The sequence below is a fragment of the Hyperolius riggenbachi genome, chromosome 1 (assembly GCF_040937935.1).
Source record: "Hyperolius riggenbachi isolate aHypRig1 chromosome 1, aHypRig1.pri, whole genome shotgun sequence".
In the NCBI taxonomy this organism is placed as follows: Eukaryota; Metazoa; Chordata; class Amphibia; order Anura; family Hyperoliidae; genus Hyperolius; species Hyperolius riggenbachi.
Genome location: NC_090646.1, coordinates 164,814,969 through 164,828,729, shown reverse-complemented (window position 1 = coordinate 164,828,729; position 13,761 = coordinate 164,814,969). Strand labels below are relative to the sequence as shown.

The 13,761-nt window shown below is 40.0% G+C and overlaps 1 protein-coding gene across 6 annotated transcripts in view; it reads right to left on the bottom strand.

The window, feature by feature from the left end:
- LOC137569165 (probable ATP-dependent RNA helicase DDX60) overlaps positions 1 to 13,761 on the bottom strand; it is a 248,003-nt gene that overhangs the window by 143,674 nt on the left and 90,568 nt on the right. For all 6 annotated transcript variants that reach the window (XM_068278820.1, XM_068278816.1, XM_068278821.1 and 3 more), the window contains 4 exons: positions 6,666 to 6,838; positions 5,315 to 5,567; positions 3,208 to 3,374; positions 332 to 481 (listed from right to left, as the gene is read on the bottom strand). In XM_068278820.1, the coding sequence (XP_068134921.1) occupies positions 332 to 481; positions 3,208 to 3,374; positions 5,315 to 5,567; positions 6,666 to 6,838 (743 nt within the window). The remainder of the gene's footprint in view (positions 1 to 331; positions 482 to 3,207; positions 3,375 to 5,314; positions 5,568 to 6,665; positions 6,839 to 13,761) is intronic.

Genomic DNA, 13,761 nt, shown 5'->3' with positions numbered 1-13,761 from the left:
TTCACTGTATGCATTGCACTACATGTATAACACATAATGCAACTCCCCGTTCTTGCTTTCGCAATGCTTTACTGTGAACGTAGCCTAAGGAGCTCTTGATGTCCCTGAGCATGGCCAGATGGAGTATAACCTAAGGGCAAAGGTTTTTTTTTTGTTAACTCCGTGTTCACCCATCTGTGGGTAGGGCTTTTAACCCAGTGGTCTGCTTTGTACCCTCTGCAAATGTAATCTATTTTGTGCAATTTCTCTATCGGGGGAACAAAGGCAAAGACCTCCAGCTCATCAAATCTATGCTTGAGCATTACTTTTTTTTGCACTTTTAAGTTGTTACCTGCCATGTATCTGGTATGAAATGGTCCACCCTTGGGTCAGGGTCTGATCTCTCATCTCTCAGTAAGTACGGTCCCATGTGGGTCAATTGAAAACGAGCTGAACCAACACTGCCTCCATATCCGCTGTTCTCCTCTTTTGTACTCAGTACCTGAAACATTCATAAATATTTTTTGTAATGCAGATGTAATACAGTACACACACTTTAAAATACAAATCACAGAGACTGTTTTTTTTTTTTTCTCAGAACCTCATCCTCCAAAGTAAATGCAAGACATCTAAAAATTAAGTGAATTAGAAAATTAATAGATTGCCTAAACAATAGATAAACGTATAACTTGAATCAACCCCACTTAGCAGATTTTTGGCATTGAAGGCACCCATCATACTAAGAGGCAAGAAACAGGGAAGCATGAAATGTTGAAGGGATGGGGTTCAAGGCTGACCTCATATTGAGGGTCCTGCACTTCAAAGGACTACTATCAAAGTTACTAATTATGTGAGAGCCCCAATAAATCACATATCCATTTAATAAGAAATAGTTATAGTTAAAGGTTAGTTAAGTATTTTAGTTTCTTTAATTTACCTGAAAGACAGAGTCTCCTTAAAGAGACACTGAAGCGAACTTATTTTGCCTATTTTACCTTATAAGTCGCTTCAGTGCTCTAATGCCAAGTAATCCGCTGTGTCCCAGCCGCTAAACGAGGGCTGCAGAGCCTGCAAATCCCTCTGCAAATATCCACGACCAACTTGGTCGTGGATTTTGCTGCGCTGAGGGGCAAAGCTTCCAGCTGTAGCTCTGCCCCTCCTGACGTCAATCGCCGCACGGATCTCCGCCTCTCCCCACCCCTCTCTGTGAACGAAGTGTGAGAGGGGCGGGAAGAGGTGGCGATCTGCCGCGATTGACATCAGAAGGGGCAAAGCTGAAAGCTCTGCCCCTTCCAGGAAATGCCTGCCGGATTGCCCCCCCCCCCCCCCCCCCGGGGATTTGGGGGCTCTGCAGCCCTCGTTTAGCGGCGGGGACACGGCGGATTACTTGGCATTGGAGCACTGAAGCGACTTATAAGATAAAATAGGCAAAATAAGTTTGCTTCAGTGTCTCTTTAAAGGAACACTATCAATACCCAAGTGTTCTAAAATGACAATCCTCTATAATAAAACCTGTGTCCCTGCGTCACGCTGTCCCTGTGTAGCTGGGTCCGTGCTTTTCGCAACTGCGCATGTGCACAGCACGGTCCCATCCTCACAGAGACAGGAGGACGGGGCCAGGGAGCCGGGCGGGTGTGAGTGGGCGGCCGGGCGTGCGGCGGGAGTGTGTACGCGCATGTGTGTGGCGGGTGCATGCGCATGCGCAGTAAGAGGCGGCGGCGAGAAAACACAGGCCTAGAGCCCGTTTTTAAACAGGCTTGGGTCTGCTAATGTACAAATAATGTCTAAGTAGCTGTGTAAACATTTTCCTACTTTTCATGTTAAATATCAGAGGCAAAACCTTTAATTCATTGTGTGTAGGTTTTAGCTCTATTGCAAAAAAATATTTGCAAAACCTGTGTGCTTGAATGCACAGCCAGTGTTTTTTTGTTTTTTTTTGCATATCAGACTACAGAGTATTTTTCTCTGAAAGCAAAAAAAAAAAAGTATTAAAAAAGCTGTGGTGTTAAGTTTCACAAACAATTACAAATGTTTATAACAAGTTACATTTCCTCTGTTCAGAGCAGACAGTTCAGCTCAGAGTCAGGCAGCTTCTGATAGCTTTCCCACACACACAGGGTTAACAGATGCACTGAGGAAATTCCCCCTCCCCTCATGGTTCACTCAGCCATCAGATTTGAGCAGACTGCCGTCAGTTAAGAGTGAAAGGAATTTGATACGATAAACAAAAAGATAAGCAAGGGAAATCTGTACATCATTATTAACCAGCACTTCAGGAACTCTCTCGATATAAAAAAAAACCATGTTAATAAATAGTGTTCCTTTAAGACACAGACTGTTTCGGACTGCAGGATAGTCCATCTTCACAGGAGACGCAGCCCTGGGAAACACAGAGTGGAAGAACCTATCTTTTGCCTCCCCCATGCCACAGTGAATTCTAAGTCATGTGACTGCCGCATCAATCTAGTGTCAGGAGTGAGATACTGTGCCCAGCAAACCCTTTATTAGAGGAGTGCTCCTGCAGTGTATGTACAAGTGCTAATGACATGTGCAGGATCACTGCACCGTGATTGGATGTTTGCCATTGCCATGCTTTTATCTAGCAATGGCAAAACAAATAAAACAAACTGCATGTAAAGCAAAATAACAGGTATAAAAATACTCAGAGTGATGTCACAGGAAAGGAGCATGCTCGCTCCTCCCACATCTCCAATCAGCGTATACGGAGGGACACAGGAGTGAACGCACTCCTGTCCTGTGACATCACTGCGAGACCACAGGGAAGCAGAACGAGCATACTGCGCATGCGCGGTGCAGTATGTCCGGGTTTGGAGTCACCCAAGTCGCCGAGGAGAATGGAACTGAGCAGAGGAGAACGGCAAGTGACGGAGGGGAACAAGAGGCATGGTAAGTATTTGATTATGTCCCCCTACCCACTACACCTTCACTTTTTACCAGAGCCTTTAGGCTCTAGTATCCTTTGAGGCACAATCCTCACAACCACTCCTCTTGTAGACTCGAACAGTCTCTATTTTGACCTATGACACTGTATTGTTATCAAATCATTTGCATGATCTTGTTTTGTTGTGAGTTTCCGTATGTTCTACCTGTATGTTAACCCATTTATCTATTGTGCAGTGCTGCGTAATATGTTGGCGCTTTATAAATACAATAAATAATAATAATAATCCTGAAAATGTTTACATATGTACATAAGAAAAATCATACCTCCGATCCATTCACTGAAGATGCTAGGTTCTGAAAACCTAGCTTTCTGAGACAATTTGCTATCTTTAGTTTATCTTCTCCTCGCAACATATCCTTGTGGTTAAACATTATTGAATGTATGACCTTCATAACTTCCACAGCAATATTTACATCCCTCTGATCCTCAGCTAAAACGAACAAGAAATTATATAGTAAGGTGGTGCAGTATTGATCAACAGTATGCTTTTTCAGTAAAACTAACCATGAACTTACATACAAATGGAATTATTTACACAAACTGTATTTTGATTATCAATACATTTTATGATGTCTTTGTTATGGTTTATTAGAACAGATACAATTATTCAGATGTTATTAACGAACTGTATAATGCAATAAAAGTATATCAAAGTTATATTGCTTATTCAATTTTAAACTCTTTCTGCCTTATAATGTACATAGCATGCAGTTTGAAAACAATCCTTCAGTGGGATTGTTTCAGCCCCCAGCTCTGTTAAAAAAAAAAAAATCATCAAAGAGGCAGTGCTGGTTTACTGCCCCAAAGTCTCCCTCTTTTACTACTATGTCTAAGATATACTGTAATGTATGTCAAACTTTTTGCATGTTCATCTTTTCTTACTGTAAACTTTTACTGAAAATACTCTATGAAAATAAAATCTGAAAAAAATCATCAAATTTGGTCTAGCAGGAAATAAGCATTGGTGTTAATTTTAAGGAGAAGCTACGTACCCATAGCTACTCGGAATCTACATTTAAATGAGGCAACTGTAACGGCGGGAGAGGGAGGGTTAATATGCCCATGTGGTTGTCTGATCCGATGCGTCCCACGTCCTGTTCCCCTTCACTCCCACGATTCCTCCTTCAACCCAGAAGGAGGAAGCATGGGAGTGACGTAGAACGCGACGTGGGACGCATCGGTTCAGACGACCACATGGGTTTGTTAAATATTGAAAATATTACCTAGGAGAAAACTCAGGAAAAAAGTAAATAGCATATGAACCTTACTTTAGCAATGTGAGTAATGTTTTTGTTAAGTTGTATGGATGACCAGTCACAAAGCTTGGGGACATAGTCTTCTCCAAAACTGACAGATTTTGAAAAACAAAACATTTAAGAAACTGTATATATTACAAAGAATTATTTTGTTTTATTTTCAGTTATATAAGACATTATTGAACTTATATATGATGTGCAGTCATGTAGAACATGGATGCCTTAGGCGCCCTGGTGGTAACCCTGAGTCAGGCTTGGGGTTGGATATCCACAGCTAGACTAGTGTTGACCACTGCGAGGTCTATAAAGAGTATAGCATGCAGCGGGCGTTTTCACTCACCTCCCTGGGGATCCAGACACTGGCAGCCATTCTTCTTCCTGTCCTCCAAGGTTCTGCATCCCCCTGGTGAGACCGCCTCCTGTCGTCATGATGACAGATGGCAATCTCACTACCTACATCTATGTTTGCCATTTTTTTTAGCAACTATGAATTCTGCAAGTTTTGTATGCCTAGATGGATCCCACCAACATCAACACCATGGTGCCTGTATGGATCCCACCAACATTAACACCATTGCACAGTTTTTTTTTAGAAAATATTATGTTTATGCTATACATTTTTTTTTTCAGAAAGTGGTGAGCATTATTTCATAGCGTACCCAAGTTATTAAAGCTGTTTTCACTTCCATACACAAAAGTCTTTTGTTGTCCCTGTACCGAATTTTGGAAACATGTTGATGACATCATATTCAATTTGAGGACCTCATGGGACATTATCTTCAGTGTAGATATAAAAATGTAATATAGTGCCTTAGTAATAAGAGCGCTAGGATGATACATTTTGTGTCAAATGGGATTTGTGCTGCTAAAAAGCCTGTCTCAAAATACTGATGGCATGACTAGAAGCAGATGCGTTCAGGAAGTTTGATTCATGCACTGTGGGTGGGGGTTGGGCTCCTACTTCTTTCAATCCATCACCCTGCTGTTCAAGCTGCTAGGTAGAGTAAACAGGTAGCAAGAAAGCAACCTCGCCTCTCCCTTCCACACACATATACATATACAAAATACATCGGATTCACCAGTGAGATGTGAATTACTACATTAGAATACTTGCATCTCGTTTTGCAATGTTCCAGCCATATTTCAGAACAGAGCTTCAGTGCAGTTAACCATGCCTGGTATTTCACCAGAGGTGTCTGCAAGGACTTGATATCTTTTTCCAACTTTGACATCCCAAAGAAAAAATCACGCCTGATTTCTTTTTCCAAAGATGAGACCAGTATTTTCCATTGCTGCTGCTCCTTCGCTTCTTCATTGACCTTTCTTCTACTGAGATTCTCTTCTTTAATTTGATCTTTCTTTTTAATCTGAGGAAAAACAAGTGAAGTTTTAACATGTCGTTATAGCTAAAGTGAAATAAGTAGGTATGGATGAATTCAGGTTCTTTAAACTACAGAAATACTGTACTAGTCCCTAGTCCATTGAATTGATTATTGCTGGTGGGCAGACATTAGAAGTCAAATGCAGAGAAAAAAAAATGGTGAATGCTAATGAGCGAGTAAACACACCTATAAATTAAAAAAAATAAATCAATAACAGTTTGGGATGGACATATCCTTTAAAGGACCACTATTGCGAAAAAAAGTAGGCAGTTTTGGGCCAGTCCATTTCCTCATGGGGTTCTCAGTTTTCTGTCAGATTTTAACTGCCTACTTTTTTGGCGATAGTGGCCCTTTTACACAGAATTTAATGGATCAGATTTGGTTAACTAGCAAGAGTATAATTAGCAAGAGTATAATTGTAACTTATCCAAAAGATAAGTGTGACCAGTACCAGAGCAACCCTTGGTAAAAATGAAGTCATATATATTACTTACTGTATCTTTAATAGACTTAAAACTCTAAATTTTGGAATGTAGCACTGGTAAACCACTGCTATGTTTTGTTTTTTCTTTATTACTGACTATGTCTATATGTTAATTTGAACATTTATTTATCTTTTAGTATTTATATTGCGCCAAAACCTTCCACAGCACTTTACAGAGCACATAGTCTTGTCTTTACAGTCTTTACAAGGCACATAGCACATAACCTGTCCCTCAGTAGACCTCACAATCTAATCCTTACCATAGGGATAAGATTGTGAGGTCATAGTCTAGGGTCAATTTTTAGGGGGAAGCGAATAAATGTATCTGTATGTTTTTGGGATATTGGAGGAAACGGAGTGCTGGGAGGAAACCCATGGAGACACATACAAATGGGATTTGAACCAATGTTTTAATTTGTATATACCAGTAACAGTGTTATTACTCTTGTTCTTTCACTTGTAGTAACAGTCATCCTCACCCACATTTCACATGGAAAAATATATTGAGTAAATTAGTCTAACCATCTTCCTCTCTATAGCAAGCAGTCAAATACTGCAAACCACAAGCCTGTATATTTGACATTTTCCAGTGTACTTACCTGAACTTGTTTTTTCCTCCCAGTAGCTTTTTGCATATTTTTTTTCTCTTCTGGTTCATCATTTTGGACAACAATTTTTTTTGAAATTTTCACTCCTAATGTCTGTCCATAACGGAAGTTAAAGGACTGGAGTTTCTGGTACTGCTTTAATGCCCACTCATCTTTGGAAGCATCTGTCAAAAAAATGAGTTTCCTGCAATTACTGTTGTGCAATAAACAAGGAATTCAGAGGTTTGATTACACACTGTGCTGTAAACACTACAAAGTAAACCTAGACTGCAGAAGACCTATTCAGAAGTGTAAGGATTCAGAATGTTTAGGTTTCGGAGGAGAACTTTTGAGGTCTGAATACACAACATTGTGTATAGAAGATTATGCATTGTTGGTGTACAACTATATGAGTGTACTATTACATACATATAAAAATATCACCAAAAGTCCAAAGTTGGAGTTTAAAATTGAGGCAACACTAATTTACTATTAAATAGACATCACATTTATTTTTCAGAATTTTTCAAGTGCATAAAGATCGAGGGATAACATGTAGCTCTTCATGCAGAGTTCCAAATGATGACCTGACAGGTGTTTCACGGTAAACAACCGTTTCCTCAGAGGCACACAAAATATCACATATTGATATTGTGGAGGGATGCATCTGGCATGAAGTACTTTTATATTAGCATCACAGATCTATTAAGATGCTTTTAGGTCTGGAATTGACTGTACAGAATGTTATTTTGTTTACCTCTGAGGAAGGAGCGGTTTACTTTGAAAAATGTGTCAACTTCAAGCCATTATTTGGAGCCCTGCATATAAAGCTGTATGTTATGCTTCGATCTGTATGGACTTGAAGAATTTTGTACAAGAATAAATGTGATGCCTATTTGACTAGCAAATTAGTGTGGGCTTCACTTTAAATCCCGACTTTGGACTTTTGGTGCATTTGATTGTTGACGGAGGAGGAGCATACGGTACTTCATATTTGTGTGTACATATAGAAATACTAGAGCATAACTAATCAAAAATTAACACTTTTATTAATAAGCATACCAATATAACACAGAAAATTACAAAATATACAAAGCCAAAGAAAAAATTGTAAGCCAGCAAAAATCACTAGAATATAGTTAGGAAGTTATGGAGATTGAAAAAAATAAATATCCATCGAGTTCAACAGTTTGAGCATCACTACACCGCAATCCAGTGAGCCACAATGGCGGAAACTCTATGGCTGGATCACCTTTCCATACCTAGTAATCATAGCTGTGGATGCCATTTAAAGGGGAACTGAAGAGAGAGGTATATGGAGGCTGTCATGTTTATTTCCTTTTAATCAATACCAGTTGCCTGGCAGCCCTGCTGGTCTATTTCTCTGCAGTAGTATCTGATTAAAACCAGAAACAAGCATGCAGCTAGTCTTGTCAGATCAGACTTATAAGTCTGAACCACTGAAACACCTGATCTGCTGCATGCTTGTTCAGGGGCTATGGCTAATAGTATTAGAGGCAGAGGATCAGCAGGGCTGCCAGGCAACTGGTATTGTCTAAAAGGAAATAAACATGACAGCCTCCATATACCTCTCTCTTCAGTTCCCCTTTAAGGCATGGAAAGTGCAAAAGCCCCTTTAAACTGCAAATATATATTTTTCCATAACACTTTATATGGTAAGATATCTTAACCACACTTACTGAGAAGAATCCTTTTCAAAAAAGATGATAACATTTCCTTTCCTCCATGGGTAGTTCCTGTCCTGTACCGAAGGGTTAATAGCTAATTGGCCAAGCTTTTATATCGCCCTTGAATGTATGTTTCCATGTTAATCACAATCTATAATTCATCTCTCTTCCAATATAAATGAGCCAGTTTGTCTAACCTTTCTTGGTAAGTGAGACCATACATCCCTTTGATTATTTTAGTTGCACGCTGTAAAACTTCAAAAAAATTTTTTTAGTACCTGCTAGAAAAAGTGTTGTGTCCGAAACTGTATCCCATGCTTTAGATGTCACCTTACAGGTTTTTTTTATCCAGAGGGAGGAATATGCTTCCAAATAATGACTTTATTACCCGTTTATGCCTCCCAGAGTTTTAAAATATAAGGGAAGACACTGAGAGCCCAGTATAGTGTAGTATGTACTGTAAATTGGGTATGGAAGGTAAGTATAGGTAGGTTATACTTACAAACAAGGGTTACCATCCAGGTAACCACTATGAAAGCAGATGAGGAGATTAGACCTGTCCCCACTCAGGATTAAGAAGTCGCTCTCTGTAGATCGGGAAAAAGGAAGAATTGCCCTCCACAATATTAAGCAAATAAATGCAAATCAAAATCACGATTGAGACCTCCCGGATATAAACATCCCAATTTATCTATCCAATAGACCTCACGGTTCTTTAAGGCTAACACCTGATCACCACCCCTCCTCAGTCTCGGGATGTGATCGATCATTTTAAATTTTAAATCTGTATCCTTATGACCTGTTTCACGAAAGTGACAAGCCACTGGTAGGTCAGACGTAGTGCACAGGGGCATTGTGGTCTTTATTATATAGGGGAAACTACCCAAAAAGTCAGGGATCGCATTGCACAACATACAGGGAATGCAGAATTATTAGGCAAGTTGTATTTTTGAGGAATAATTTTATTATTGAACAACAACCATGTTCTCAATGAATACAGAAAACGCATTAATATCAAAGCTGAATATTTTTTAAAGTAGTTTTTAGTTTGTTTTTAGTTTTAGCTATTTTAGGGGGATATCTGTGTGTGCAGGTGACTATTACTGTGCATAATTATTAGGCAACAAAACAAAAACATATATACCCATTTCAATTATTTATTTTTACCAGTGAAACCAATATAACATCTCAACATTCACAAATATACATTTCTGACATTCAAAAACAAAACAAAAACAAATCAGTGGCCAATATAGCCACCTTTCTTTGCAAGGACACACACAAGCCTGCCATCCATGGATTCTGTCAGTGTTTTTATCTGTTCACCATCAACATTGCGTGCAGCAGCAACCACAGCCTCCCAGACACTGTTCAGAGAGGTGTACTGTTTTCCCTCCTTGTAAATCTTACATTTTATGATGGACCACAGGTTCTCAACGGGGTTTAGATCAGGTGAACAAGGAGTCTATGTCATTACTTTTTCTTCTTTTATACCCTTTCTTGCCAGCCACGCTGTGGAGTACTTGGATGCGTGTGATGGAGCATTGTCCTGCATGAAAATCATGTTTTTCTTGAAGGATGCAGACTTCTTCCTGTACCACTGCTTGAAGAAGGTGTCTTCCAGAAACTGGCAATAGGACTGGGAGTTGAGCTTGACTCCATCCTCAACCCGAAAAAGCCCCACAAGCTCATCTTTGATGATACCAGCCCAAACCAGTACTCCACCTCCACCTTGCTGGCGTCTGAGTCGGACTGGAGCTCTCTGCCCTTTACCAATCCAGCCACAAGCCCATCCATCTGGCCCATCAAGACTCACTCTCATTTCATCAGTCCATAAAATCTTAGAAAAATCAGTCTTGAGATATTTCTTGGCCCAGTCTTGACATTTCAGCTTGTGTGTCTTGTACAGTTGTGGTCGTCTTTCAGCCTTTCTTACCTTGGCCATGTCTCTGAGTATTGCACACTTTGTGCTTTTGGGCACTGCAGTGATGTTGCAGCTCTGAAATATGGCCAAACTGGTGGCAAGTGGCATCTTGGCAGCTGCACGCTTAACTTTTCTCAGTTCATGGGCAGTTATTTTGCGCCTTGGTTTTTCCACACGCTTCTTGCGACCCTGTTGACTATTTTGAATGAAACGCTTGATTGTTCGATTATCACGCTTCAGAAGCTTTGCAATTTTAAGAGTGCTGCATCCCTCTGCAAGATATCTCACTATTTTTGACTTTTCTGAGCCTGTCAAATCATTCTTTTGACCCATTTTGCCAAAGGAAAGGAAGTTGCCTAATAATTATGCACACCTGATATAGGGTGTTGATGTCATTAGACCACACCCCTTCTCATTACAGAGATGCACATCACCTAATATGCTTAAATGGTATTAGGCTTTCGAGCCTATACAGCTTGGAGTAAGACAACATGCATAAAGAGGATGATGTGGTCTCAAAATACTAATTTGCCTAATAATTCTGCACTCCCTGTAGGAGCTCTGTCAGAAGCACTACATCTGACCTATCAGTGGCTATATTTTATAATATTTACAGGTACTGTACATGATGGAAATGGATTTGACCGAATACTTGTATATTGATCTGCACTCAGATAAGTGTACTATGAACTTATATTATTGTATATTGGACTTATGACTATGCTTTGTTTACTTCCTGGTTGGAAGAACATGTGACCCCTTTGATGTCATTTCCTTTGTGGGCATGTATAAAAGCTATCATGTGATGTGAACATATTAGCATTGACAAAGGTTGTGGATCAACCGAAATGTTTGCTGTAAACCCTTCTTTGAGCTCAACTAGAGCTTGTGTGCTGCAACCCCTTGGATTTTTATATAAGTGATAAGTGATAAAAGCTCGGTATTTTACCTCATGCAGTATTTTAACATCTTTTTTTTCCAATCCATAACTGTGCGAGGATAGTTAGTGGAGTGTTCGGCAGCAGGCGATAATGGAGCGATATGGATGCGAAAACCGAGCAAAAACTGTCGGTAGTTATGCTGTGTTTTGCATGCGATACTTTGCCGCTCTGGATGCTGGAAGTAAAGGATTGTGGGTAGGAGGAGGAGGAGGTGATTACCAGCACGTGACCACAGAGGGTTTCCCTCCCTGTTTTCTGACCCTCTTCTTCCATTACAAATCCCTCCCTCCGTTCTGCCTATTAAGCATATTAAGCAATATTAAGCATTTACAATATTAAGTGGATGGGTGAAACGGAGGAGGTATTTGGATACATTTTCGCACTCCCTCCCGATGAAAAATGTATCCAAATTTTTCCTTTGTTTCACCCATCCACTTAATATTTTAAATGGGCTGCTCTCTGGTGCCAGAAATATGTACGGTATAGGCTGTTACTGTGTGCTGCTAGTAAACTAGCTGCAAAGTGAGCTGCAGCAGCTGTGCGAAAAACCACATATCGCCAGGTACATTTAGGTGACAAATAGATCTAAAATAACGAATGGTCACATCCCCTTTTTTCCCTGGTGAATTGTGATTTTGAGGAAAAAATAACTATCTACCGACTATTTATCACACAAATTTTACACGAATTTCGACCTATCAGTATTTCAGCCTATATTTCTGGAGAATTGCTATTTTGAGTTATCACATGAGGTAAATTACTGACCATGGCCTCAATTCACGGAGCATTATCAAACGTTTATCAAAAACTTTATCAAACGTTTGATAATTTACCTCATGCGTAAAATCTTATTTTAAATTCACTAAGGTGTTATATATTTATCGAATGTTTTACTGATAAAACGTTCAACACCTTAGTGAATTTAAAATGAGATTTTACCCATGAGGTAAAATAACAAACGTTTGATAAAGTGTTTGATAAACGTTTGATAATGCTCCGTGAATTGAGGCCCATGTGATAAATAGTTCGGTAAACTCTGGTGAATTGACGCCATTGTGTCAGCCAGGCGACATGATTTGTGGATTATAGGGCTTGATTCACAAAGCCGTGATAACTCTTCATTCGCCTATAACTTTACCACTACTTATCACAATGAAATAAACTAGATCTTGTTTTTTTCGCCACCAATTAGGCTTTCTTTGGGTGAGACATTATGACAAGAATTATTTTATTCTAAATGTGTTTTAATAGGAAAATAAGAAAACATTTGGAAAAAAATAATTTTTCCGTTTTCGGCCATTATAGTTTTTAAATAATGCATGCTACCGTAATTAAAATCCAAGTAATTTATTTGCCAATTTGTACTGCTTATTTTAAATTATGTCCCTATCACAATGTCTGGTGCCAATGTTTTATATGGAAATAAAGGTGCATTTTTTCAGTTTTGCGTCCATCCCTAATTACAAGCCCATAATTTATAAAGAAACAGCAGTGTACCCTCTTGACATACATATTTAAAGAGTTCAGTCCCTAAGGCAGGGGTAGGGAACCTATGGCTCGGGAGCCAGATGTGGCTTTTTTGATGGCCACATCTGGCTCACAGACAAATCAGTAGGGGTTGAGTCACTAAGCTACACTGCTCAAGCAGCACAGCTTAGTGTGGCAGCACAAGTAACATTTTCAAAGTAGGCACGCTACTGCTGTAGTATGCACCACTAAATTACTTGCGCTACCCCAAAATGAATGGCTGCTCCAATTGTCCCACTCTGGATCCTGTCAGGTCCAGTGACTTTGTAGGTTAAGATAAATGCACTTTGGCCAAATAAGCTGCCTGTCAAGTGACAGGCAGCCTATTGGGCCAATCAAAGTGCGGGGATCTCGTCCTACAAAGTGAATCAACCCCAAGTCAGCTAGCTAATTGTACAAGCTGTTAGTCGGTATTTCTCCTGTCTGGCTCTTGGGGAAATTGCTGATGTTGCTGAAACCCAAGAGAAGCTGAATGCGTGTCTGACACTTCCGCTGCCTGGCGGATCAACTGTATACACATCACCATGGCAACAGGGACATGAGCCCTACTGTCCCCGTTTGAAACATACTGTATGGCTCTCACGGAATTACATTTTGAAATATGTGGCGTTTATGGCTCTCAGCCAAAAAGGTTCCTGACGCCTGCCCTGAGGTAACTATTTATGTATTTTTTTTGTACTTTAATGCTTTTAAATGTAGTTTTACTATTTTGCCACAAGATGCCCACAGTCATTTTTTGTGCATGCGTCCTGTAAGCATATTATGTATGCTTACAGGAAGTGTAGTGAGGATGGGAAACTTTTTCTTTTTAGAATGATCGTGCAGCTTCTCATAGAAGCAGCCGATCATTACTGCGGGGACTAAGATCAATGAAAGGAAACTACGTTCCCATTCATTGATCTCTAGACGAGCAGGCGGCGGTGTGCACGAGCGCAGGAGCGTGCGCACGAGCGAGCGGGAGCGCGGACATCGGCGGTGGATGAACGTATATCTACTCCCCATGCGCGGAAATGAAGTTTAAAGGGGCG